This window comes from Nomascus leucogenys, chromosome 2 (genome assembly GCF_006542625.1).
Source record: "Nomascus leucogenys isolate Asia chromosome 2, Asia_NLE_v1, whole genome shotgun sequence".
Lineage (NCBI taxonomy): Eukaryota > Metazoa > Chordata > Mammalia > Primates > Hylobatidae > Nomascus > Nomascus leucogenys.
In genome coordinates, this window is record NC_044382.1 from 88,232,832 (window position 1) to 88,260,597 (window position 27,766).

Sequence of the window (27,766 nt, forward strand, 5' to 3'; positions counted from 1 at the left end):
TAATATGTCTAGTATTAGTTCAAGGCTGAACATCTAGTAGATCACATGGGTTGCGAGACTTCAAAGATAAAGTACAGCTAAAGACCAGCTTCCTTCCTTGCTATGGAACCTAAGACTTTCTGACCATACGTAATAATGACAGAACAGTTTATCTGTTTTAAAAAGGTGAAAAGATATAACTACTAATAGTAGCAGTGTTCTTGGACTCAGGTAACACTCCATGACATGGTTCTTCACATAACTTAACAAATTATAAGAATCCATTCTCTGTAACTCTAGAGAAAAAAAAACCTATTATTTCGTAGAGCCAAAGAGCCCTTAGGTGGTCTCTTTAATAGTAACTTAGATTGTGAGTAAAGCATACCCTAAAATGATCCAATTAGAAAAGGCAATTAAGCCATAAGATCAAATATGCTTTCTGAAACACTTTTGCTAATATAAAGTTCCAATAGCCTCACGTTACAGACACCGATGCAGCTATGAAGGGAACCTTTCTCCATTAACTATGTCACATTAAATGTCATGGAGAATCTTAATTGATGAAAATTAAAAAAAAAAACCCTTTAGTGTGTCAGGTAAATGAGACTTGAAAGATTTAGATTCATTATCAAAGGGACAGAAAATAGCAAATGCTGGTGAGGATAGAAAGAGGAAAGTTTGCACCCTGTTGGTGGGAAAGGTATATTAGTACAGCCACTATGAAGAACTGTGGATGTTCCTTAAAAGACTAAAAATAGAACTACCATATGATCCAGCAATCCTACTGCTGGATACATATCTAAAAGAAAGGAAATCAGTATATCAAAAAGATATCCGCACTCCCATGTTTACTGCAGCACTATTCATAACAGTCAAGACATGGAATCAACCTAAGTGTCCACCAATGAATGGATATCTACCAATAGTAACACACTGTGTATATGTGGTACTACATGTGTTATATATACACAATGGAGTACTATTCTGCCATAAAAATGAATGAGATCCTGTCATTTGCAACAACATAATGGAACTAGAGAACATTATGTTAAATGAAATAAGCCATGCACAGATAGACAAATGTTGCATATTCTCATTCATATGTACCAGCTAAAAAAATTGATGCCATGGAGGTAGAGAATAGAATGGCTACCAGAAGCTGGGAAGGGTAGTGGGGAGTGGGAGATAAAAAGGGATTGGTTAATGGGAATAAAAATAGTTAGATAGAAGAAGTAAGATCTAGAGTTTGGTAGCACAGTAAGGCAACTACAGTTAACAATAATTTATTATATTATCTCAAAATGACTAGATTAGAAGATATGGGGAATGTTGCTAGCACAAAGAAATGATAAATGTTTGAGGTAATAGATATTCGACTACCCAGATTTGATTGGTATACATTATATGTTTGTATCAAAATATCACATGTACCCCAATAAATATGTACAACTATAATGTATCCATAAAAATAAAAATGAAAAAAATTGGGTTTAGTGACTTAATTCTGCACTTTCTACATACAGCAGCCTTTAAAACGTCCTTTGATGTAATTATGGCATTGATATACTGCTTGAAGGTTAATACACAAGTATGCTGAATACTCAAAACTACATGTATCCAGAAAAACAAATCTTCTATAATAAAAACTAGGTAGAACACTGTCTATGTAAAACAAGTATTGACCATATAATACCTTACTGACCTTTAAAATAATCATCAGCCGATAATCATGATTATTGACCTTTAAAATAATCATCAGCCGACATTTATATAATGCAATAAGGAAAAACACAAGCTGAATCTTTTTCTAGAGTAATAATTACACTAGAAATCAGAGTTATTTGAAATGAATAATTTTTAGAATGTGTATTTTTATTCATATTTAATAAGAACATGCTTTATATTCATCGGAATAATCCTATAATTTATCCAGTTTTTTTTTGTATTTGTTTGTTTTTTGGTTGTTTTTGGGGCAGAGTCTCGCCCTGTCACCGAGGCTGGAGTACAATGGCATGATCTTAGCTCACCACAACCTTCGCCTCCCAGGTTCAAGCGATTCTCATGCCTCAGCCACTTGAGTAGCTGGGATTACAAGCGTGCACTACCACACTCAGATAATTTTTGTATTTTTGGTAGAGACGGGGTTCGCCATGTTGGCCATGGAATGTTTACAACCTACCTACCTTCCTTCCTTCCTTCCTTCCATTCCTTTCCTTCCTTCCCTTCCTTCATTTCCTTCCTTCCCTTCCTTCCCTTCCTTCCTTTCTTTCCTTCCTTTCCTTCCCTTCCTTTCCTTCCTTCCTTCTTCCTTCCTTCCTTTCCTTCCTTCCTTTCTTTCCTTTCCTTCCTTCCTTCCTTTCTTTCCTTTCCTTCCTTCCTTTCCTTCCTTCCCTTCCCTTTTCCTTCCTTCTTTCCTTCCTTCCAGGTTTTTTTATATTATTTTCTTTCAATTAAAAAAAATTAAAGGAAAAAAATCAACTAAACCTCTTTAAAAATCAGACAGCAAATGTACCCCCATTCCCACTCTCTATAAGAGCTACCTCACCTATTTTGGAGAGATAAAATGCTAGAAGACAGGAAGGTTTCATAATTTTACATAGGAAAACTGATAATCAGTGAAGAGCTCTTAAAAACAGTTGATATTTTAGTAAGAATTCTTCCTCTCTAGTCCAATTCATTTTTCCTTTAAAATAAACCATCAATTAGCTTTTAAGAAATAAACATAAGAAAGCATATTGCTCTATTTGTCAATGAATAAATTCCTAAAGCCATCAAGTTCTGAGGGTATAAGAGGAAATCATTAATCAATAGGAATAAACATTAATAGAAAAAAACAAACACTGAAAAACTTGGAATATAGAGGAACTTCCTCACCCTGATAAACAGCACCCATGAAAAACATACAGCTAACATCACACTTAATGGTAAAAGACTCAATGCTTTCCTTCTATCAGGAACAAGATTAAGATGTACACTCTTGTCACTTCTATTCAACACTGTACTAAAGGTTCTAGCTACAGCGATGAGTTTACAAAAAAGAAAAGATATCCTGATAGGAAAGGAGGAAGTAAACTATCTCTATTTACAGATGATATAATTTTATATATAGAAAATCCTAAGGAACCCACTAAAAAATGATTAAGACTAATAAATGAGTTCAGTAAGTTTGTAGGATACAAGATCACTATACAACAATCAATTATCCTTCTATATACTAACAATGAACAATTCAAAAGTGAAATTAACACAACAATTTCATTTATAATAGCACCAAAAAGAATAAAATCTGAATAAATTTAACAAAAGAAGAAAATCTATACTCTGAAAACCAAACATCACTGAAATTAAAGAAGCTCCAAATAAATGGGAAAACAGCTCACGTTCGTGGATCACAAAAGTTAACATTAAGAGGAACATTTTGGCCATGACCTCCAAACTGATCTACATATTCAATACAATACAGTCCTTATCAGAATCCCAATTGGTTTCATTGAAGAAACACACAAGGAAATTCATATACAATTTCTAGGCACTAAAATTCATAGGGAAATTCTAGGTACTGAGGAGTCAAAACAATCTTGAAAATAATACTGAAGGGATCATACTTCCCAATTTCAAACTTAACTAAAAAGATACATTAATTAAGATAGTGTAGGACGGGCACAGTGGCTCACACCTATAATTTGGGAAGCCAAGGCAAGAGGATCACTTGAGGTCAGGAGTTCAAGACTGGTCTGGCCAACATGGTAAAATTCCGTCTCTACTAAAAATACAAAAATTAGCTGGGGGTGGTGGCGCATGCCTATAATCCCAGCTACTCGGGAGGCTGAGACATGAGAATCACTTTGAGGCATGAAAATCGCTTGAACCCAGGAGGTGGAGGTTGCAGTGAGTCGAGATGGCCCCACTGCACTCCAGTTTGGGTGACAAAGCAAGACTCTGTCTGAAAAAAAGAAAGTGTAGTACTGGCATAAACATTGAGACCAATGGGACATAATTAAGACTCCAGAAATAAACCCTCATATTTACCATCAGCTGATTTTTGACAAGGGTGCCAAGGTTCAGTTTATAAAAAGCAGTCTTTTCAACAAATGGTGCTGGAACAACTGGATAGATGTGGACCTCTATCTCACATCATACATAAAAATCAATGGACCAAAGACCTAAATCTAAGAGCCAAAACTATAAAACTCTCAGAAGAAAACACATGTGTTAATCACTGTAGCCTTAGATTAGGTAGTGATTTCTTAGATATCATACCAAAAGTGTAAGCAAGAAAAAAATGAATTAGACTTATTTAAAAATTTAAAACATTGGCTGGGCACGGTGGCTCACACCTGTAATCCCAGCACTTTGGGAGGCCGAGGCAGGCAGATCATGAGGTCAGCAGATCAAGACCATCCTGGCTAATACAGTGAAACCCCGTCTCTACTAAAAATATAAAAAATTAGCTGGGCGTGGCAGCGGGCGCCTGTAGTCCCAGCTACTCGGGAGGCTGAGGCAGGGGAATGGCGTGAACCCGGGCCACAGAGCTTGCAGTGAGCCGAGATTGAGCCACTGCACTCCAGCCTGGGGGACAGAGCAAGACTCTGTCTCAAAAAAAAAAATTAAAACATTTGTGCTGCAAAGCACCAAGAAAAAAAAATAGTGAAAACACAACTAATAGAACTGAAGAAAATATTTAAAAATCAATTATCTGGTAGGAGGTTAATAACTAGAAATTATAAAGAACTACAACTCAACAACAAAGAGACAAACAATCTAATTAAAAATGAGCATCTGAACAGCCATTTTCCCAAAGAATACCCACAAGTCACTAATAAGGCACATGGGAACATGCTCAATATCATTAGCCATCAAGGAAATACAAATGAAAACCACAATGAGATACCACTTCACACTTAAACCAGGATGGCTATAATAAAAAAGACAGACAATAACAAGTGCTGATGACATGGAGAAATCAGAACCCTTATATATCTGCTGGTGGGAATGCAAAATGGCACAGCTGCTTTGCAGTTCCTCCAAAGGCTAAACATAGAATTACCACATAACCCAGTGATTCTACTCCTAGGTATATACTCAAAAGAATTGAAAACATATGTATGCATAAAAACTCATACACAAATGTTTATAACAGCATTATTCAAGGCCGGGCACGGTGGCTCACGCTTGTAATCCCAGCACTTTGGGAGGCCGAGGCGGGCAGATCACGAGGTCAGGAGATCGAGACCACGGTGAAACCCCATCTCTACTAAAAATACAAAAAATTAGCCGGGCGTGGTGGCGGGCGCCTGTAGTCCCAGCTACTCGGAGAGGCTGAGGCAGGAGAATGGCGTGAACCCGGGAGGCGGAGCTCGCAGTGAGCCGAGATCGCGCCACTGCACTCCAACCTGGGTGACAGAGCGAGACTCCGTCTCAAAAAAAAAAAAAAAGAAAAAAAAAAAAACAGCATTATTCATAATATTGGAACTTTCAAAGAGTGGAAACAACCAAAATGTCTATCAACTGATGGATGGATAAATAAAACATGGTGCTGGGCACGGTGGCTCACGTCTGTAATCCTAGCACTTTGGGAGGCCGAGGCGGGAGAATCACGAGGTCAAGAGATCGAGACCATACTGGCCAACATGGTGAAACCCCGTTTCTACTAAAAATACAAAAATTAGCTGAGCATGGTGGTGCGTGCCTGTAGTCCCAGCTACTCAGGAAGCTGAGGCAGGAGAATTGCTTGAACCCGGGAGGCGGAGGTTGCAGTGAGCTGAAATCCCACCACTGCACTACAGCCTGGGTGACAGAGCAAGACTCAAAACAAACAAACAAACAAACAAACAAACAACACATGCTAAGTGAAAGGAGCCAGTCACAAAAGACCACATACTATGATTCCATTTATATGCAATGTTCAGAATAGGCAAATCTATAGAGACAGAAAGTTGATTAGTGGTTGCCTAGGGTAGGTGGAGGGAGAGTGTGGGTATATAGGGAGAATGACTCCTAATGAGTACAGGGTTTTTTGGGGGTGGGGAGTAACGAAAATGTTCTAAAATTCACTGTGGTGATGGTTATACAACTCTGTGAATATACTAAAAACTACTGAATTGTATACCGTAGGTAGTTAAGTTATTTAGTATTTGAATTATATCTCAATAAAGCTGAGATATAATAAAACAAGGTCCCAAAAACTAACAATTTTGTCAACAGTGAATAGACGGCCAAGCTAAACTCTAAACGGAAAATGGCAGACAGAAAACAAAAGTACAATGTACATTTATTTAAACTGTTCAGTCATATCTACATTTGACACATTCTACAAGGAAGGTAGTCCCTGGAGAATGACCACTTTCAATATCAGTGATTGTGACCTTATTTCCACATGAAGTATGAATCTTATGTATTATCCCCATGAAGCAAGAACTGGGTCCAATCTTTACAGAGATTCCTTTTAAAGATGTAGACTAGAAACTATGGGTTACCTAGTCTCCAACCTCTTTTGGCTTCATTTTAAACAGCTTTAATATGTTTAGGTGAACCCTGCACACTCCATTTTACCAAAGGCCTTACCACTATTTACTGTCACATATATCACAAATGTCATGCATTTTGTGGTTTGCCTGGCCTCTGCCTAGGTTTACACCTTGATCTTGGCCCTAACTATTTTGGTAAGAGGAAGATGGCCAAATCCAAAGGAAAAAAACATTCTTCCCTACGTCCTAGAGCAAAACTGTCCATATCACCTACCTCCCTTCCAATGAAATCCCCACTGCAGCAGGCTAAGAACAGAAATGGAGGGGAAAAAGGAATTTTTTAAAGCCCTCCGCAAGAAAGAGATCATAATTAATCTAGGATCAATCTGTTCCATGGCAAATGACCACACCTGTAATTCCAGCTAGTCTTCTTGAAAAGAGAAACTGATAATCACTAGGAATGGATTGATGAACATTCTTTCCCATTAATTATCACAGTAAGGCACAGGTGAAGAGGAAGGGTCTAATCGCCATTGGGGGTGGGTTAGTAATGTCTTTATCTCACATGAAGAATAGTTTTTTTCTTGTGAATAATCTGTATCAAGTGACAGTGCTTGACAAAATAGTTTAGCAAATTTTAACATTTTCCTCAAAATCTTTAGAGAATGAAGCTAGTTCTTAAAAAAAATCAAGACATGAAAATGTAAATGTATCTATTCAGAAAGCTAAAAAACACTCTTAGTCACTAAATTATATTTCTTATTTCATCTTATTTTAAAATATATAAATTGCTTCTCAGTTTCCAGAGAATGCAGAACAATGTACATGACCAAATTACTACTGTACTTCTTATGAAATACTATTGTTCACAATTATAGTAAAAAAATTCTGACATCTCTAAATTGTTGAGTTATGATCTCTCACAAATGTTCCTTGCCTTCAAATTAATCTAGAAAAACTTAATCTAGTTTTTGAGGTTTGATGGTGGAGGAATAATGATATTTAAGTCAATTATTAAGGAGAATCCTACAACTTAAATTTTTCACCTACTATTATATCAATGATAAAGTCACTTCTTGTGAAATCAAGTCCCAGCTTTACATACAGTCCACAGTCTTATCCAAACAAAAGTTATCCACAGAAATTACTTTTATTTTAGTTTTTTACTATAATCTAAGATTTGCTTACTACCCATTAAAAAGGGAAACATGTCACAGTTTGGAGAATATAGTACCTGAGAACTCTTAACAGCCATTCACTTTTTTCTTGTTTCTATCATCTTAAAAGTACAGTAAATCCAAACTATATTTAAGATCAGGGACGGGCGTGGTGGCTCAAGCCTGTAATCTCCTTTGGGAGGCCGAGGCAGGTGGATAATTTGAGGTCAGGAGTTCGAGACCAGCCTGGCTTACATGGTGAAACCCCGTCTCTACTAAAAATACAAAAATTAGCCAGTCTTGGTGGTGTATGCTTGTAATCCCAGCTACTTGGGAGGCTGAGACAGGAGAATGGCTTGAACCCGGGAGGTGGAGGTCGCAGTGAGCCGAGATCGCACCACTGCACTCCAGCCTGGGCAACAGAGTGAGACTCCATCTCAAGAAAAAAAAAAAAAAAAAAAAAAGATTAAGCACTTCCTTTTGTATTTTAGTTTGCATTTACTCTGTTAAATATAAAAATTTTTTACTTATTTTGGTGTTTTTGTATTTAACTAGCATTTAGTTAAAATGCTATGTAAAATTTTCAGTGAAATTTAGTTTTTGAAATTGCACAAAAATTCCTAGTCATAGTTTTAAAGTAGAGTGTTTCTAAAACTCTGATGATAAATACACACGGAGTAAAGCCATACAGATGTCATACATTGTGATAAAACTGTAGTTATTCTGATATAAAGCAAGACTAATATGCTAAAAAGTAATATTTCTGCATACATCCTTTAATGATTATCTGTTGGAAACATAATGTGGCAGAAAACAATCTCTTTAACAGAATAGAAGGTACATGCAATATCCGCAAAAATACATGAATTCTAGAAGCACCATGAGAACACATTATCTAAACATTAGAAGAATCTAAATATAACCTGTGTTTAAAAGAGCCCATTTTCTATCAAGGTAATCAAACTGTTATTAAAATTTATCAGTACAAAAATAGCTTCACAAACTGCTAATGTATATGTCTTTTCTGAACTCTTGAAAATATGACAACAATTATTTATCAATATTGCATCATATTTGAGGATCAAAAAATTGTAATGAACACAATGAAAACTTTTAGTTTTCAGTATTACATTGTGACAGCACTGGAATACTATAAAATCAACTATTTCCAAGATAATTTTCAGTGGCTTTAAATCTTTTTTTAAAAGTCTATTATTATTTATTTTTTTTAAAAAAAAGTAAATTCTAGAATTCCAGACAGCTGATGCTATGAAGCAAACAAGAATTCCCTGGAAAGAGAACAAAGCCTTCCCTCTTACGTGTATATACCAGCCTATTAGTATACAGCTACTTTACTTGATATATAGCTAATCTAAAATTGGTTTCAAAGGATGTTCAAGTGTATACCTGCTCAATCTCAAAAGACATTATCATTTAGGTTAAAAAAATGTTTTTAGAAAGGAATAGCAATTTAGATAAAATTTAATAACATTTCCCCCAAAAAAATCAGTAAACATTTCATCCTCATGATCTCCCTTTTTCACACATCTCTAAACTTTAAAAATAAGTACACTAAAACAGTATTAATTCACTGAAGCTTATTCAATAAGAATGTTTTCGCATAGTTTATGACAAGGATATAATACAGTACTATAGCACTTGACTAAGGAGTATTGAGCAGCTCATACATTTAAAATTTAGTTCAGCTGTATAGCTAAAAATCAAAGAAAGTAGTAAATGATTCAAGGTAATCTATAATGCCACTGAATCAGGTATGATATAAAAAGTTGTAATAGCTCAGTAAATACGTTTTTCAAAAGTTCAAAAGTAATTTTAGAAAAGTATTTGTGAATTTGCTTTAAGAATAACACAGTGGAGGAGGAGTAGATAAGGGCAGAGATGAAACAAGACTGGCCATTTTTTCATAACTGTTGAAGGCAGGTGACATGTTTATAGGAGTTCATTATAGTATTTTCTCTCTGATGTATGCTTGAAAATTTTTATAATAAAAAGTTATAAATATTAAAAATGTTTTAAATCTTGCTTATTTCTCTAAAGCTAAGTAACTTTTTAAGAAAGACTTAAAGAACAAACTAACCACATTACTAAAACTCTCAGTGCTAAATGAAAAGCAGGACCTTCTTTTGACATGTTACTTAACAAATTCATGAGGTTTAGTCATAAAATTTGAATTTTAAGAAAAGAACAAATGGCTTGCTAAGTAGCTATTACTACAGTCAACTCTTAATTAATTTGACTGACTAGATCACTGTTCCCTATAATCCCCCCATCTTTTTTTTAGCACATAGATATTCTAGTGATTTTGCTCCTTATTTAGCAGTAAAATGGAATCAACTAAAACAGAAATACTAGCAAAAAATTTTTTTGCTATTCATTCTTTTCTGCTAAAATACATATTGGAGAAGGAAGACAATATAGTCTAAGCATTAAAAACTTAAGATTTTATAGCACTTTGGGAGGCCGAGGCAGGTGGATCATGAGGTCAGGAGATTGAGACCATCCTGGCTAACAGGGTAAAACCCCGTCTCTACTAAAAATACAAAAAATTAGCTGGGTGTGGTGGCAGGCGCCTGGAGTCCCACCTACTCGGGAGGCTGAGGCAGGAGAATGGCGTGACCCTGGGAGGCAGAGCTTGCAGTGAGCCAAGATTGAGCCACTGCACTCCAGCCTGGGCGACAGAGTGAGACTCTGTCTCTAAATAAATAAATAAGATTTTAATTGTGTTCCTTTGTCATGGGAAAAACTAATAGTGTACCCAGTTTAAAAACTTGTGAGTTTTAGATTTCAATAAAATTTATTTCAATATTCTGTTTCTAATCATGAAACATGGATCGTATTTCCATATAGGTCTCCTAGGATAGAACAGTTACTAACTTCCTGACACAACAATGTGCTTGTGTTGGGTATTTGCGTAATGTACTGTAACTGACAGTGCATACCAGAATCAAAGAGCTGAGTTGTAGACTCACAGTTGTTACTAATGAACTATGTGACTTATGCAACTCACCTAACCTCTGGGATTTAGTCTTCCACATGCCAAAGGCACACACTTTCAAACTTTGACATTTTACAATATAATCAGCACACACACACATATGTACACTACTGAAACAGTTTCTACTCTCAATATGAGTTTTACTCTAATGTTTTCTCTTTGGTTTCATTATATTTCATTTTTCAGAAAGCCACAAATGGCCTATTAAATTGATATCAAACTACCACAGTTTGGAAAATCATGGATTATATCATCTTTGAGGTTTCTTCTAGCTCTGATATTCTGGGATTCTAGCATTAACTTAAAATACTCAATGTTCTATACCTCAGGTGGAAATCTTGTTTTCAGTCAAGTAACTAGCTGAATACTGATTAATACTGATTAATGTAAAATCAAAACAAGTTCAGAGAATGTCTTAAAAAGTCCTGTGAAGTATTTTTCAATAAGAACTACAAGATTATGTAATATCTTTCACATAATTAAAAACTTAAATTGACCTGTTAAATTTTATATTCAGAACTCTGTCAAGTACCTCCATGACTCATCTATAAATTCCAGTAGTCAAAGCAGCTATGTACTTCAAGTCAAAGTAACTCTTATTAGACTCTTAAGAACAGAGAAAAATCGCAGAGAAGACCAATTCCAGGTAGTAACTCCAAATACTAAGGATTAACAAAATTGTAGACATTTAGAAAATTTTAGGTACATAAACTAAAAATAGCTTTTACAAATGTTAAATACAAAATTTCTTATTTCTTTTTTTTTTTTTTTTTTTTTGAGACGGAGTCTCGCTCTGTCACCCAGGCTGGAGTGCAGTGGCGCGCTCCTGGCTCACTGCAAGCTCCGCCTCCCGGGTTCACGCCATTCTCCCGCCTCAGCCTCCCGAGTAGCTGGGACTACAGGCGCCCGCCAACACGCCCGGCTAAAAATTTCTTATTTCTAAATGCTACAGTATTCAACAAAGATGGCTCAATTTAAGTGTTAGCCAAAGAAATCAAGTATATAATTATGTTCAGTGAAGTTTTAAGTCTGTTTATTAAATGGATATGTTAAATATAATTTAATAGGAAGAAAGTTTTTCCTTTCTTCAACATAGTATTTTTTAAAATTGCATACTAATGTGATTATTTAATTGTAACTGCATATTTTAAAAGACTATGTAATGTAAACTATTATTCAGATAGAAAGAACTAAAATTTTTCATGTGTTCAGTCATCTTTATCACTATAAACAGAAAATATCGTTATACCACAATAAAACAATAAATCTATAACTCCACAATGTATCTACTGTTTTATGTAAAATTATTAGCACTGTTAGCAACAAATTAGAATAGCCTCACAGTCAGCTTTCCTCTGTTCATTCCTAAACAAACCTTTTTTGTTTTTTATAGACAAGGTCTTACTCTGTCACTCAGGCTGCAACACAGTGGCACAATCATAGCTCACTGCAGCCTTGGATTCCCAGGCTCAAGTGATCCTCCTGCCTCAGCCTCCCAAGTAGCTAAGACTACAGGTGTGTGCACCAACATGCCTGGCCTAAGTTTTTACATTTTTTTAGAGACAGGGGTCTCACTATGTTGCCCAGGCTGATCTTGAACTCCTGTCCTCAAGTGATCCTCCTACCTCAGCTTCCCAAAGTGCTGGGATTACAGGCATGTGCCACTGCACCTGGCCATTCCTTAAAAAACCTTAACTAATTTTTTCTTCTTCCTCAGCCTGACAGTGAGGTCTCTCAGTGTTAGCCTCTACTATATTTAATCCTATGCCCTTAATATTCAACAAATTTCAATCGAAATAAAAATTCTCATGAGAAAGAGGGTTGAAGAGTATCTCACTTCACTTCAATTTTGCTTAATATGCCAAAGGATTTTTTTAAAATTGGTCCCCAAAAGAAATGTTCAATGAAGGAAAATTGTTTTCCTAATTTTAACTAAAGCTAACCTAGTGAAAAGTTTCCAAAGAAGGATAAAAAATTAACTTTAAAACATGTGACTGATAGGTACTTGTTTTACATTTGCAAGACTGCAATTGCACAGACCTCCTTACATCCTAAATATACCAAGTATGGTCAATAATTAATGTAACTGGTTTGGAACACATTTAGGATAAAGAGTATGTTTTCAGAGAAACAGATTCTTTTAAAATTCAAAAGGAAGTGAAGACTTATCTCCTGTTAGTTGGTGTGCAAAGACAAATCTGCCATTAACATTAACAAACCCATGCTAAAAGTTATCCCACTGTTTCCTTCTGTGAAATCATGTGGTGAGATCACCTCAAAGACTATGATAAAGCTTAATTTCAGAGTGGAAAGCCTACTTAAAAAAAAATTCCAACTTATAACCTTCAAGAACATACACAAAAATAGAAACCAGGTTAATAAAGGAGGCCTTTTAGAGACTATGTTAAAAGACAGGTAGAAGCAACTTACAACATTTTATTTCACTGAAAAACAATTTGTACTGTAATTAGCCTAGTGCTCCTTTTTCTACATAAAGGAAATGTTCACTGCAGTCCATCTATGCAACTATAAACTATAAATTAATAAAAAGTTTGTGTACTTCATTGCTGAGGTTAACAGAAGCAGTAAAAAAAAAAAAAGTCAACGTCAACCTAGAATTTTGACTCAAAGCTTGTAACTACAAGGGTTCCTGAAACCAAACATTTCCATATTTACACATTTACTTAATCATAATTGCCGAATTGAATCTGTACCTATGTGAAAATGGCAATGCATTCTGAGTTGGTTCAGCCCTTGGCTCTGAGTTCTGTGTCACATCAGGTGTTCTTTCATCATCTGTCCCGTTGATACTTTCTGGTGTTAAAGGAGACTGAAGATCCCCACCTGCGGATTCCTTTAAAAAAAGGGGTGGGGGATAAAAAATAGTTACACTTTTGTTAAAGTACACAATATCATCTTGAGGTTAAAACTGCCTTTGATGTATGCTTACTGATGAACCAAATTTCAACTGAAATTTGAGTCAAAGACTTAAAAAAATAAAACATGGAAATTTTTATTTTTTATTCATGGCAAGCTATGGGAAAAAGTTTTTTGAAGCTGGGCTACTCACAAGAAAACTCTCTGAAACATACAATTTAGAAATGGAAATATAACACAATTTAGAAACAGTTTCGAATAACTGAAAAATGTTTGGTTTATTTAACTAATTGGTCAGAATAAAAGATATTCAAAGAATTACTATACTTCAGAAGAAAAGATGCACAAAAATGCAAGAAGATGTGATTTCGGTGGAAGAAGTAGATAATGGAAGGGGTACAGGAGAAGAAGTGGATGAGGAGAGGGGGAGGGCAAAGGGGTGAATGAAATTTGCAACACGTTTTATCTGCCCTACTTTTCAATCCCTATAGAGCTACTTAGAAAAGCAAGAAGAAATGCCTCTATAACCTATTATCTATAATGATGTTAGTGCATTTCAACTTATCTTGTCTGGTACTCATAATGGAATTACTTTTCTTCACAAAATTTCCTGTCTTATTTCTACTTTTCATTAAGATTTGCCTTTCAAAGTAAATTTATTTAAATAACATTAAAATTTATGTCATTTTAAATAAATTGAATTTAAAATGAAGCTCAAGCTGACACTTATGTCTGCCACCATCAGATTATCCAAATTTGATATTGGAAATCAGAATGAGGAGTCATTTGATAGACCTATTAACCAGGGGAGGGGCTAAAACCAGACTGTTAAAGAGCAGCTTGGTGGACCTCTTATGATCCCTGGGCAATAAAATGTCACAACCAAAATATCGGTCTATATTTGGGGGAAAAAAGTAAGTGTCCAACTTACTTGGTTAGGAATGATCATAATTTGTCAACTTAAAAAAATACAAGATTTCCTCTAACAAAAACAAGACAAATATGAGCAATGTAGCATATAATTTTTAAAAATCAGAATGTAAAACAGTAACTGGGTTATGATATTTATATCCTTCACATTTAGAATGTTACACATGAAGTGCTAGGAAAAAATATGTAAATATTAACGTGGTGAGACTTTTGTTTTTGGGACTTCTAGTTTTATACTGCTGTATGAATTTTATTTCACATTTAAGTATTTTAACTAATGGTTCCATAATGCTATAAACTATACCAGCTATTAAAGATCAAAAGGATACTTTCTTAATTCCACATTATCACTTGACCGTTTTTCAATTTTCAGTAAAACTTCTAATTTTGACCTTTAATTTCATTTTTATTAAATATTTCTCCTAAATCAGCTGTTTCCTTTAGCTGACAGTCAATGCACGAATAAAATCTACAGTATAATGTGACAATATAAAAATGTTTTACAACAAAGTCAAATCCTATTAAGTGAATAATGGGAACAGCAAGCACAAAGTGACTACTTCTAGGTTAGTTATGGACCATATTAATTAGTCAGAAAAAATTTAACCAGCCAGTAAGATACCATAAAATAATCATCTCTGGTATTAACAAATCAGGCTTATTTCTCTCCAAGACAGGCCAAGCCAAACTAAAATAATGAAAGGTTGAATGTGCAACCTGCTAAACAGTTAAATTGGTGAAGATTCAATTCAGTAGAAATGATAACAGAAACAAATTACCAGCCGGCACGCGGTGGCTCACGCCTGTAATCCTTGGGAGGCCAAGGCAGGCGGATCACCTGAGGTCAGGAGTTCAAGACCAGCCTGGCTGACATGATGAAACCCAATCTCTACAAAAATACAAATAAAATTAGCTGGGCATGATGGCAGGTGCCTGTAGTCCCAGCTATTCGGGAGGCTGAGGTGGGAGAATCGCTTGAACCTGGAAGGTGGAGGTTGCAGCAAGCCGAGATCGCTGCACTCCAGCCTGGGCAACAGAGTGAGACTCTATCCTCAAAATAAAAAATAAAAATAAAAATAAATTACCTTATTAAACTTAAAGGGCATAACCAGGGTTAGCAATTAAGGATTAACTCAGGGATTTGCTGGAACTGGTTGACAAGAGTGTGCAAAAGTACATTAGGATCAAAATGTACTTTTGAGAGGAAGTACCTTTCGAGAGAGAGGAAGAGCAGTAGCAGTTTGACTCACGGTTATTACCATCTTCTGGGATAAATGCTCCTGTCACTTTGAGGGTAATATAAGAGGGAGTAGGGTTTGAGGCATGGAACTTGGGGAGGCTACAAATGTTAACGCTACTAAAGTAGAAAGACTGTTCCCAGGGGCAAGTTAAGAAGGGGAGAAAGAAAGGGATAGAGGTTGTAGCAATTCCAACATCTCAAAGCAGCAAGTTTTTCTTCAGAAAACTTGAATATTAGCTATATTTAAGTAAAGGCATAGTTATCCTAGGTCATTGTACCTAAAATGAAAAACAAAAAGCCTCCGGGGACTGTTGTGGGGTGGGGGGAGGGGGGAGGGACAGCATTAGGAGATATACCTAATGCTAAATGACGAGTTAATGGGTGCAGGAAATCAACATGGCACATGGATACATATGTAACAAACCTGCACATTGTGCACATGTACCCTAAAACCTAAAGTATAATAAAAAAAATAAATAAATAAAAATAATAATAAAAAATAAAAATTAAATTAAAAAAAAAGAAAAACGAAAAGCCCACCCAAAGCATGGTATTTTATTTTTTAATTTTTATTCTGAACCAATCGAGAACTTGGGTTTTTTTAAAGTCAGTTTTAAAAATATAAAATTAGTATTTACTGATGAGAAACAACAAAAAATCCCAACAGTACATGAGGGCACAAAAGGAAAATGAAACCCTCTTTCCCTCCAACTACCGCAGAGGTAGCCAAAAGTATTCTGTAAAACCTTCCAGAAATTTTGCATATGCTAAAAATAGTACTTGAAACATGTTTTTTATTTAACATATTCTAAGCATCTATTCCTTTTTTAATCTAAATTGTATGTAATTTCCTAAACATCCTACTTCAGTTATTCTTTTTTGGTGTGTGTGTGTGTGTGTGTGTGTGTGTATACCCAAAGCTGATAAGAAAAATGAAAAAAAAGCAAAAAATAAAATGAAATAAAAACAGATCAAATAATCTTTTCTATTGACTTTATATCCTTGCTTTGAGAAAATAAAACCACTTACATCTCATTTTGTTTCTGAGAAACTCTCCCTATAACTCCCACCAAAACAAATAATCTACAGTAAGAAAAAGGACAGTAACACTGAAGAAAAAATTTATTTTTGGAAGAACAAATCTGAGAGAATATCAAGGAAATCAAAACTAACAGATGCAACCTATTATAAAAAAGGCACCTGAGCACAGATGTGAGATTCAGGAAATGCTTCTTAAGAATTCTCTCTTCCTACCCATTTGTGAAGTGGGTAACTTAAGCGAAAATTAAAATAAAACCCACAACTGAAATTTTGGCTATGAAAGCCAAAAAACGAGAAATATTCTAGAACACATGGAAAAAAATTGACCTTGACCTTCACTCTAGGACAAGCCTTTAGGGTGGTATCAACGACCTACTGTGTATTGGAAGGGTGGGCTAGGGAGGTATGCAGCAGCACTGCCATGACCCACTATACCAAATACCACTACTACCTTCCACTTCATGCCAATAAAACCTGAAATTAAATTCCCATTACAGTTTCAACCTTGTTGGCTTAAGGAAAACAGGGCCCTCTCTTTACCATTTAACAAACATTCACGGAAGACTCAGTCCATTCCAGTGTTTTATACTTAAACAAAGATGAGAACACCACTGTTTTCTGAGCAGAGGGCCTGACAGAAAAACTGGGGAGGAGCTAATAGTCTTGAGATCCCATGGCAGTGAGAATGGAAAGAAAGAAGACAGCAAAAGGATACATAAAGGAAGATGAGGCTGAGCTCTCAAACAAGATCCTCATATCCTCAGTCATACATTTTTCCTATAGTTGGTCACCATCCAGAGCCACCATTTCTGAAATCCATTTTGTGACAACCACAGAAGTTCTTATAATCTGACTTTCTGGATTAATTTATGCTCTTCCTTTGCTATGTAAAGTGTATTGGCTGATTGATGCTTAGGGTTAGTGGGTTAATTGTTACTCTGCTTGAATATTTTGCAACCACCAGCTGCATCAAATGCTTACCAAGAATCAGCTGTATGTGTCCCAAACCTGTTTATGCCAATTCTATTTATATAATTATAAAACTGAATTAAGTACTATGTAAACTACTGATTTTGAATGCAAAACTAGAGTGGTTATTTTAATGAAAGCCAGGCTAAATACTTTGAAATGACTAAAATGTAAACGGCTAAAAAATTAAAACTCACAACTGAATTAGGCATATATAATATTCTACAATATAATATAATATCTAACATAGGAATAGCTTCAGCATCTCCTAGAAACTTGTTAGAAATGCAAATCCTTGGGTCCCATCTTAGACCTACTAAATCAGAAAGTCTGGGAGTGGAGCTCACCAATCTGAGTTTTAGCAAGTCTTTCAGGGAATTCTGATGCAGAATTCTGACGCATAGTATTTTTCAAATACACATTGTATAAATATACAACTAAGGCATCTGGATTTTTAAAGATAACTGCTAGTGCCAGACACTATGTTAAGGCCTTACATCATCATTCTCCCCATTACAACCACATCAGTTGTTAACATTAATTAGGCATTTACTACTATATGCTAAGTACTTTCTAATCCTCATTTAATTCTCACAATATTTCTATTAAGGACATATTGTTCTCATTCTCGTTTTATAGAGGAAGAAAAACAGAGACTTGCCTAAGCTCAGAAAACTATTAAGGGTTGGAGCCCAGTTTCAAATTCAGATTCTAGAACTCCCATTATTAACCATGACCTGACACTGTGTTATTACCATACTTATTGATGATGATCAATGATTCTATAAGTAATGTAATACTCAAGTTATAAATGTATAAACACACTTGTGTTAAACAACCAAGTGTATTACATGGCAACAGAAAAGTAATTTATATCTAGGTTTGTCTGACTCAAACTTTTAACCAGTCTCTTACACCTCCCTCAAATAAAAACAAAAGCCATGACCAACCAAGTTTCTACTACTATCGATTTTCGTGTTTAACCTATTATCAATTATCCCACTTAACCGTTCTTTTGCTAAATTCCAGAGTTATGTTACATTCTTTAGGCAGCATTAATTCAGCAGATTGGGTTAAACCACTGAGAATCAAGTAGGGTAGGCATGGCCAATGGTCATACAATTCAAACTAAAACAGACACATTAGATATTGTCACCCAGGCTGCAGTGAAGTGACATGATTGTAGCTCACTGCAGCCTCAAACCCCTGGGCTCAAGCAGTCCTCCCACCTTAGCCTCCTGAGTAGCTGGGACTATAGGTGCATACCACGCCTGGCTGATAAACGCTGATTAAAAAACAATTCTCTCTGGCTTCTGTATATTAAATTGACAATTAGGCTTCAAATGTTTTGATAAGATAAAGGTCCATATATTTTGGCTCTCAAATAGTGATGAACTTAAGACATTTCCTTGTTCTTTATATTTCATAGTATTTTTCAAATATAAGCATCTTTTATATATTCCTTTCATCAAAGCAGAGGCTTAAAGTCATTCCTTCCACCAAAGAGGAACAAGGTCTTAGCAGCAACTTACAATGGTTCACGACCAATTCAACTAAAATGGAAGCTACGATTAGAGAAACAGGAACTAACTACAATGGCAAAGCTTAATCCATCGCAATTTTATTAAAATCCTTTGAGCACTCTTTTACTGAATGTGCTGTTTGTTGGATCTTCTTATAACACTGGAATCACTCGCCAGAGGAACTAGAGCTCCCAATATGTATTGCCACTTAATTTTAAATGGGGTTTTACGCTTAAAAGTATCACTACACCTTCACAGCACTTAGAGAAGACAGATTCAAGAGAAGTTTCAAATGATCATCAGAGTTATTTCAGGTCATTGCATGTACAGACGTATAATGGAGCTTTGGCTTCAATCCAGAGTACACCTTTAGTCTATCAGGGAATATGTACTTTAAGCATATTTAACAGAGCTCTCCTTTATTCTTATTAAAAAAAAAAAAATCAACTCTCTATACCAGTAGTTTTCCAAATAGAGCTGGGTGATAGAAGTGGAGAGGGAGATAAAGAATAAATAATTTTCTAAACTGTTCTGATCATTTGGTTAGTTATTAAATTCCAAGGCAATTCCTATTTACTTCAAGAAAGTTCCATGTAAATCTGCTACTACTGACATTATTCCAGAGAAACATTTGTAACATCTGATTCTTCCTTTCCATAAAAGCTACTGAGTACAGTTCAGAAACAATTACTACAGAGGAGAACAGCCAAGAGCTGAATCCTACTCGTAGGATACAATTAAAATAAAAATTAATTTTAGAAAAGCCTACTATTAAAAAGCTGAAAATAGTGGCATTCTATATTAATCATACAGTAAAACCATTGTATTATAAAAGTACCAAAATGTAACTATTTAATCAACTTTACTTGGAGATATAACTTCCAACTGAAGGAAGATTATGATGGACAAGTAAAAGGTCCTTTGTTTAAAAGAAAAAGTAATACTTTTGTAAAACCTATAACCACTGTCTCAGTGCTAAGCATAAAGATGTTCCAACTGTCAGATTTAAGTATACATTAAAAGTATGTGAAACAGACTGGGGCGGTGGCTCACGCCTGTAATCTCAGCACTTTGGGAGGCCAAGGCAGGCGGATCACTTGAGGCCAGGGAGACCAGCCTGGCCAACACGATAAAACACCACCTCTAATAAAATGCAAAAATTAGCCAGGTGTGGTGGTGCACACCTATAATCCCAGCTACCTGGGAGGCTGAGGCATGAGAATCACTTGAACCTGGGAGGCAGAAGTTGCAGCGACCCGAGATTGTGCCACTGCACTCCGGTCTGGGTGACAGAGCATGACTCTAGCTCAAAAAAAAATAAATAATTAGTAAAAGTATGTAAAACAAACCCTATTGTTTGTGCATGTGTGCACACACGTGCATGTATTTTAACTTTATCTATATTATGACATTCTGACATCTTTTAAAAAAATTTTCTGGCTGCAAAGAGACTGCTTCTCCCCTCTAGGGCTAGCTAATTCTTAAGGACAGCAAGAGCCCAGTCCAGAGCATGCTTCTGATATGCAAACTAGCCAATCCAGAGCCATACTTCCTCTATCTGATCCATACATCTGATCCAGGAGACGATATTCCTCTAACTTAATCCATCCCAGGGCCAGTTACCAGACAATGAGGGAGCACCCCTATAGTTTAGAGCCCCCTGAAATTATTCAACCCAGCCAATCCTAAACTATTTCCCCTCCCCTGCTTTGCCTTTCCAGTGGAAATTCCAATAAAGCTCTACCTCGGCTTTCCCCTCACTCCTGCTTTCTGTCTCTTGACCACCCTAAGACTTTCCCTGTTTCTAGGACCAGCAAGTATAATAAACTCGTTTTCCTGAACTTTTCCTCTGACTCCCCTTGTGGTTACATTTGACTATCACATGATCTTTATGTATTTTTGCTAAGTTAAAAGCACATTAAATAATTTGAATTGAATTACTAAACTGAAATTTTGATTAAAAATATTCTTGTAGGCATTGGCATATAGAAAAACCTTTTTCCACCAGTACAAATTAAGTAAAGGGTGCATTTCTCTCTCTCTCTTTTTCTTTTTGAGACAGGGTCTTGCTGTTGCCCAGGCTGGAGCACAGTGGCACAATTATAGCTCACTGCAGCCTCAACCTCTCAGTCAAATGATCCTCCTACCTCAGCTTCCCAAGTAGCTAAGACCACAGGCTTGCACCACCACACTTGGCTAATTTTTTTTTTTTTTTTTTAATTTGTAGAGATGAGGTCTCCCTATGTTGCTCAGGCTGATCTTGAACTCCTGGGCTCAAGTAATCCTCCCACCTAAGCCTATCAAAGTCCTGGGATTACAGGCGTGAGCCACCACACTAAAGGGTGCATTTCTATGTGTACTTTGGAGATTTAATTCTGGCATGAAGGATACTATCTGAAATGAACAAGGTTCATAATTAAGAATAGAAATGATATACCCACCTGTGAAGGTGTACTGGTAAGTTCCATCTTCTCTTGTGATTTTTCCTTTGCTAGTCGAGCAGCTTCTTTAAATTCCTGAAACTTTTCTGCAAACTGAATGTATAAAGACTACATACATTAACCAAATAAAAATAGGTCACAGTGCCCACTTTTACCTTAGTAAAGTTATTCATTTTCTGAATAACTGACTCTACACAAGCAATATAGCCTCCAAACCAATTATAGCTTCTAATATGAAAATGACAGGAAATGAAACCTAATTCCAAACATTTGTCTGTGCACTATGAAGTATTTTGACAAATCTTATTCAAAACATCAAGATATATCTAAGTTAGACTTCAGAGTCAGCTAGCTTACCTAAAGGACTCCTGGTTGTTCAGAAATAATTTACTAAGACCAAGGTAGGGGAAAGAATCAGTAAACATAAGCATACCGTGCCATGTTTATCATTGAGAAAACTGAATTTCACAAGTATCCACTTGTAAACATCACAGTATTTAGAAAATGCTTTTAAATTTTACTAAAATATAAACTCTCATAATACACAATGCACTTTATTTTCCGTAATACAAATAGAAATATTTGCTATTTTCACTAACTGACATAACTAAAAATTTATTTCCGACGATTCCTAAATAGCTCATGTACAGCAGCAGAAAGGAATAATACTCAACGGTCTTTAAGATGGATAACAGTTTCAAAACAAAAATTATTGTACATGAAATGCTAGTTCTTAGGAACTCATAGGAAACTATAAAACATCCTGGCCACAAAGAATATCTGTTTATGTTTTGGAAGTGCAAGCTAGTCTATCACTATTATCAGTGAGAATAAGTTAAGACTACATAATAGCTACATTTAAAAACCCCAAATCCCTATGCAACTTAAAATATCTGTTAGAGTTGGTAATTAAAACATGAAATTATAGTTCCTTTCTCAAACCCTCATAAACCAACTCTGATTTCATTTCCATCTTGGGAAGAAAAATTTTGGAAGGAAAGGCCTGTGATACTCTAATCTAGGAGAGATGGAGGAGGGTCAAAATTAAAGCCGTCATTATCACAACTTTTCCTTCTTACCTTAAACCTTGTCACTGCTACCTATAATGTGTATCTCAGGAAAGTGAATTTGTGCTACTATACTTCTCTAATTGAACAGAGTATCTCCAAACAGTACAACATCTGAATACAAAGCTACAAGGGTCTCACTCACATTGGTGGAAATGAAATCAAAACAAAACTTCTCTTTATGTAATCTGAAATAGTATACAAGGTTTTTCTTACACTAATTGAACATTCCATAATAGTTAATGTTTAAAAGCCTTCTCAACTTCGTAAAAATCTACACTATTGCTAATTTGTATATCCTTAGTTTTCAGCAAAAGAAAAAAGTGACAGCTTAGATTTCCCATGATAACAAAATACAACCTAGTAAGAACTCTAACAATCCAAGCATAACTGGAATTTTGTTCATACCATTCAACCTTAAGAGACCACACATGTTTTTTCAACGATGGTACTTTCCCTTATTTTGAGATGTCTTTGTCTAGAATTGCCTTCTCCAAACCCTTATAATGTTTTGACTTACTCATGGCTTTTAACTGATAAAACAAGCTAGAATATTTATGTACTTGCTTTGTTTATGTAAAATATTATAAACTCCTTTGAGCCTCCTACAGTCTGCAAAACACCAAAATTAGTCTACAAGGTAGCCTGAAAAATAAATTATGATTTTGTCATCTTTGGATCAAAACATTCTGAAGAGACTGATCTGAAGCTCTTGGAGCCAAGTTCTGTGAGGATATAAGCTAGAATTGGCTCGAAGAGCTTAAGAGCTGTTTCCCAATATTCAACCCACCCTTAAATACTAGGAGATTTACCACCAGTAAGGCTGGTCAAAAGCATATGCTAACTTTAAAGAAGAAAAAAACTGAAAAAAAAAAAAAAAAAAAAAAAAAAGCCATTCTCAGAGAAAAGTTCAAACAAGGGAAAAGAGTAGAACTGACAGAAGTTAATAAACTTTACATTAGCTAGCTGCTCAGTAACTTGAAAGATGTAATGAAGAACTTAATTTACAGACAAAATTACTTAGCCCAAAAAGCATTTAAGGCAAGTTTATTTGAGAAAATAATCCACGATTTAGTTCTTGTATTGTCAAGTTAAGAAATTCAGCAAGATATATTTATAGATTTTTTATTTGCTATAGTCTTTAATAGGCAATAATAAAAAAAAAACAACACCAAGTTCTAAAAAGGTTCTGAATGATGGCAAAAGTATTAGAATAAACATATAACTTCTCAACAGAACTGTTTAGTTGTGATAATGACGGCTTTAAACCTGTATCCTAGTTATGCTGAGATACTTTGAATGTAAAACTCTTATCTTTACCACAGTTCAAGAAATACATTTAAAGAATAAGATGTGTACAAGAGAAACCAAAATAATAATATTTGTTTGCTGTTGTTGTTGTTTTTTGAGACAGAGTCTTGCTCTGTCACCTAGGCTAGAGTGCAGTGTCGCAATCTTGGCTCACTGCAGCCTCTGCCTCCTGGGTTCAAATGACTCTCGTGTCTCAGCCTCCCAAGTAGCTGGGACTACAGGTGTGTGACACCACACCCAGCTAATTTTTTTGTATTTTTAGTAGAAACGGGATTTTGCCATGTTGACTAGGCTGGTCTCGAACTCCTGGCCTCAAGTGATCTGCCCTCCTTGGCCTCTCAAAGTGCTGGGATTAAAGGCATGAGCCACTGTACCCAGCCTTAATATTTGTTTTAATCATCCTACAGAAAATGATGTATAATCACCAAGGCAAAGGTTAAAATAGCCTTAAAATTGAGATTTAAACTATAATTCATATACAAAAGATAACAAAAACACTTGAAAACAGTGTTAAGAAATGTTTATAATTAGAAGAAAATAAAATATTCAATATATATTCACAAAAGTGTAAGATTTCTAAAAAGAACCCAGTTTAAGAATTTGAATACAGAATAATTTCTGTAAAGAAAAACAGCTTAAAATTTAATGTAAGTATAAACAGTGTATATCTACAAGAGCCTGATTTCTCTGCACTTGAATAATTTCAACTCTCTAGCCTGAGTTTTAGTATCAGATCCTGCGTATACCAAATCACATGTAAAGTATTTAAAATATGTGGTTATTCTTTTAACTGAATGCTTCAAACAGAGGTTTTAAGAATAAATCTTTTTTTTTTTTTTTTTGAGACGGAGTCTCGCTCTGCCACCCAGGCTGGAGTGCAGTGGCACAATCTCGGCTCACTGCAAGCTCTGCCTCCCAGGTTCATGCCATTCTCCTGCCTCAGCCTCTCCGAGTAGCTGGGACTACAGGCGCCCGCCACCACGCCCGGCTAATTTTTTTTTTTTGTATTTTTAGTAGAGACGGGGTTTCACCGTGGTCTCGATCTCCTAACCTCGTGATCCGCCCGCCTCGGCCTCCCAAAGTGCTGGGATTACAAGCGTGAGCCACCGCGCCCGGCCTAAGAATAAATCTTTAGGTCTGGCAGGCACAAGCTCTGAAGAGAAAAGTGAGTTTTACTTTTCTCTTTGATCACTTAGTATACTGAGATTGTATTTTCTTATATATTCTTTTCTGTGTAACATCCACAAGAACCCAAGGTGCTGCTGGTATAAACATTACAAGGCTTTTGCTTATTGACAGGAGAACTGTCTTATTTCCAATATTTAGCCTGGTGATGCTTTGCATTTTATTGGCCTTTCTGGTCACATGGTGAGTATTATCTAAAAATTCCTCATGATGTCTACAGTATCTCAGTCTGCACTGCATCAGAGCTCGGAGTATTCTACATCTAGATAAAGCACAATTTCCCCTAAACACAGTGATTTATACGTACCTGCTGTCACATCAAAATGCTGAAATCTATATCACTGTCAGCTTGAGTTTTCACAATTCAAAAGAGCTTGGTATCTGCCTATCTTGCAGACCATCTCCAATTGAGGGTGCTAATCTCTGACAAAAATCAATTCTGAAGTGATAATCCCCACCTTTTAATTCCTATCACACAGACAATTAACCACATGAATCCTTCTCAACCAATGGTGACTGTTTTTAATGTGTACAGCACATTTTCCAGGTGACAGTAGAATCTAATGATCTCTTGCTTCTTGCTCTGAAGTCACTACTGTTGTTTTGAGAATATTAAATTTCTCCTATATTTTATACTCTCTATTTGGTATTATATATTTAAGATATATGACTTGAAGATGAAGATTTTCATTCAAATTTTATGATTTAACTCACTTTCGAAAGATGATGCTCAGAGGAGAATCCCAATCCATAAACAGTGTTTGCCCGGCTATCAGCCCACTGGCCAAACTTCTGGGATGTTTTAGTAAATGTCATGTTTGGGGTGATGGTACTATTTATTATTGCCTAAAAAATAAAGCAAGTATGAGTAACCAGCAAAAAATCAGCAAACAGGCATTTAAATACAAAACCATTCAGTTACATAAAAGCTTATCAATAAGCCACAACATTAAATACATAAAGATAGTTACAGAAATAGTTTCCGGCATTATAAGTGATAGTGTGGAAATATGTTAACTAAAATATAAATATGATGACACTATCAAAAATGTCAAAATTTTACACTCAAATAAGTTTACCTATGATCCAAAAAATGTCAAAGAGTTTTTAATGTGGTCAGTTTTTTCCTTTTGAATGTTTTTTATTAATTTTGGATGATAATCACTAGAAGAAGGTAGGCCTTAATAGTGGTTTATTTAAAAGTAGGGTACCACCCTCCAAAGAATCTTTCAAAAATGAAAATATACATAGAAAATATGACACTGATTTTCTTTTTTTTTTTTTTTTTTTTTTTTAGATGCAGTCTTGCTCTGTCGCCCAGGCTGGAGTGCAGTGGCGCGATCTTGGCTCACTGCAAGCTCCAACTCCCAGGTTCACACCATTCTCCTGCTTCAGCCTCCTGAGTAGCTGGGACTACAGGCACCCACCACCATGCCCAGCTAATTTTTTTGTATTTTTTTAGTAGAGACGGGGTTTCACCATGTTAGCCAGGATGGTCTCGATCTCCTGATCTCATGATCTGCCCACCTCGGCTTCCCAAAGTGTGGGATTACAGGCGTAAGCCACTGCGCCCGGCCAACACTGATTTTCTAAAATCCATAATTGAGTTTTCTTCAAGCTGATTTACCTGAAATACATTATGATACAGAAAAGACTTGCAATTGTTTAGTACTTTTTCCCTTTACTCAAGGAAAAAACAAACCTCTAAATATAGAGGTGTTCCTTGCTAGACTTGGGAGATTGGTTCCAGGACCCAAGTGTATACCAAAATCCATGCATACTCAAGTCCCATAGTCAGCACTGCAGAACCTGCATATATGAGGTCAACCCTCTAATACTTGGTTTTCACATCCTACAAATACTGTATTTTTCGATCCACATATAAGTGAACCTGCATAACTTAAACCAGTGTCATGAGTCAACTGTATACTCATTTCTTTTCTCATAAAGTGGCATAGATTCATGATGTTGAGAATTGCTATCATTTTTGTTTCACACATAATTTCTTAGAAAACTAGTATGTCAGCATGTTACTAAATACTAACTTTGGTGATCACCATAATACATTTCAACTATCATAAAATATTAACTCATTCTCTCTGCTAATACCATAAAAGTGAGGAATCTTTTTTTAGTCTAATGCACTCCAAATTTAAGATTAGAAAGTGATTCCAATAGTAATAGATAGATGTTAGCAAATCCATAAGCAGTCATCTCCTGAACTCTTAAATGTGGAATGATACATCAAGCATTTTCTGAACTAAATTTGCTTACCATGTGAGCATTTTCTCAACAAAACTAAATTTGTTTACCATGTGAACAACAGTATAAAAGTAAATATTTAAGAGCTATGCAGGTATTGGAGAAGTCATAAAAATGAATGTATGACACCTGTCCTACTAAAAGAAAAAAAAACAGTAAAAGAGTGGTCCCTTCCTTTGTCTCAGACAGAAGATGTGTCCACTGTTATTATATGAGAGCCCTTATCCTCAGTTAAGTGTTTTTACCTCAGACAAAGTTTACATATTCATACTTATACAGTTTCCTTACCCTTCAGTTCAAA

General features: G+C 35.6%; 1 protein-coding gene across 1 annotated transcript in view; it reads right to left on the reverse strand.

Annotated features, from left to right (window-relative positions):
• HOMER1 (homer scaffold protein 1) overlaps window positions 1-27,766 on the reverse strand; it is a 140,790-nt gene that overhangs the window by 51,785 nt on the left and 61,239 nt on the right. The window contains exons 3-5 of the mRNA XM_003261518.4: window positions 25,918-26,049; window positions 21,641-21,733; window positions 13,334-13,473 (exon numbers count right to left, since the gene is read on the reverse strand). Coding sequence (XP_003261566.1) covers window positions 13,334-13,473; window positions 21,641-21,733; window positions 25,918-26,049 — 365 coding nt within the window. The remainder of the gene's footprint in view (window positions 1-13,333; window positions 13,474-21,640; window positions 21,734-25,917; window positions 26,050-27,766) is intronic.